At 61.0% G+C, this 492-nt stretch overlaps 1 protein-coding gene across 2 annotated transcripts in view; it reads right to left on the reverse strand.

Annotated features, from left to right (window-relative positions):
* Nucleotides 1-9: 9 nt before the first annotated feature.
* CD82 (CD82 molecule) overlaps nt 10-492 on the reverse strand; it is a 46,941-nt gene continuing 46,458 nt past the window's right edge. For both annotated transcript variants that reach the window (XM_077767459.1, XM_077767457.1), the window contains one exon: nt 10-99. In XM_077767459.1, the coding sequence (XP_077623585.1) occupies nt 10-99 (90 nt within the window). The remainder of the gene's footprint in view (nt 100-492) is intronic.

Consider the following 492-nt stretch of genomic DNA (forward strand, 5'->3'; position numbering starts at 1 on the left):
GCTGGGGATTCATACCTCAATGACGGCCACGCCCACACACACGCCCAGGATGATGCCCATGTTCTCCTGCAGCCACACCTGCACCTTCTCCATGCAGCCCTGCGCAGGGAGAACACTGCCCTGTCACCCAGGGCTCCTGCCTCACCCCTCCGTGCCCGGTCACCGGGAGGGCCCACCCCGGGAGGGCCCACCCCCAGCCCAGAGGGCCTGCAGAGAGGGGCCTGCGTATTCCTTGAACAGATAAGTGAATGAATATGGAGATGCAGGTACAAATGGCAAGCAAACAGATGAGTCAAAGGCAGGAGCAGCTAAGTGAAGGGGGGGAAGAGGGAGGGAGGAGAAAGGGAGGGAAGGGAAGAGAAGGGAAAGAAAGGGAAGGGAAGGGAGGAGCGTTAAGAGGAAAGGAGAAGGAAGGAGGAAGGGAAGGAGGAAGGGAGGGAGGAGGAAGGAGGGAGGGAGGAGGGAGGGAGGGAAGGAGGGAGGAGGGAGGGA

Source organism: Crocuta crocuta, unplaced genomic scaffold (genome assembly GCF_008692635.1).
Source record: "Crocuta crocuta isolate KB4526 unplaced genomic scaffold, BGI_CrCroc_1.0 scaffold330, whole genome shotgun sequence".
Lineage (NCBI taxonomy): Eukaryota > Metazoa > Chordata > Mammalia > Carnivora > Hyaenidae > Crocuta > Crocuta crocuta.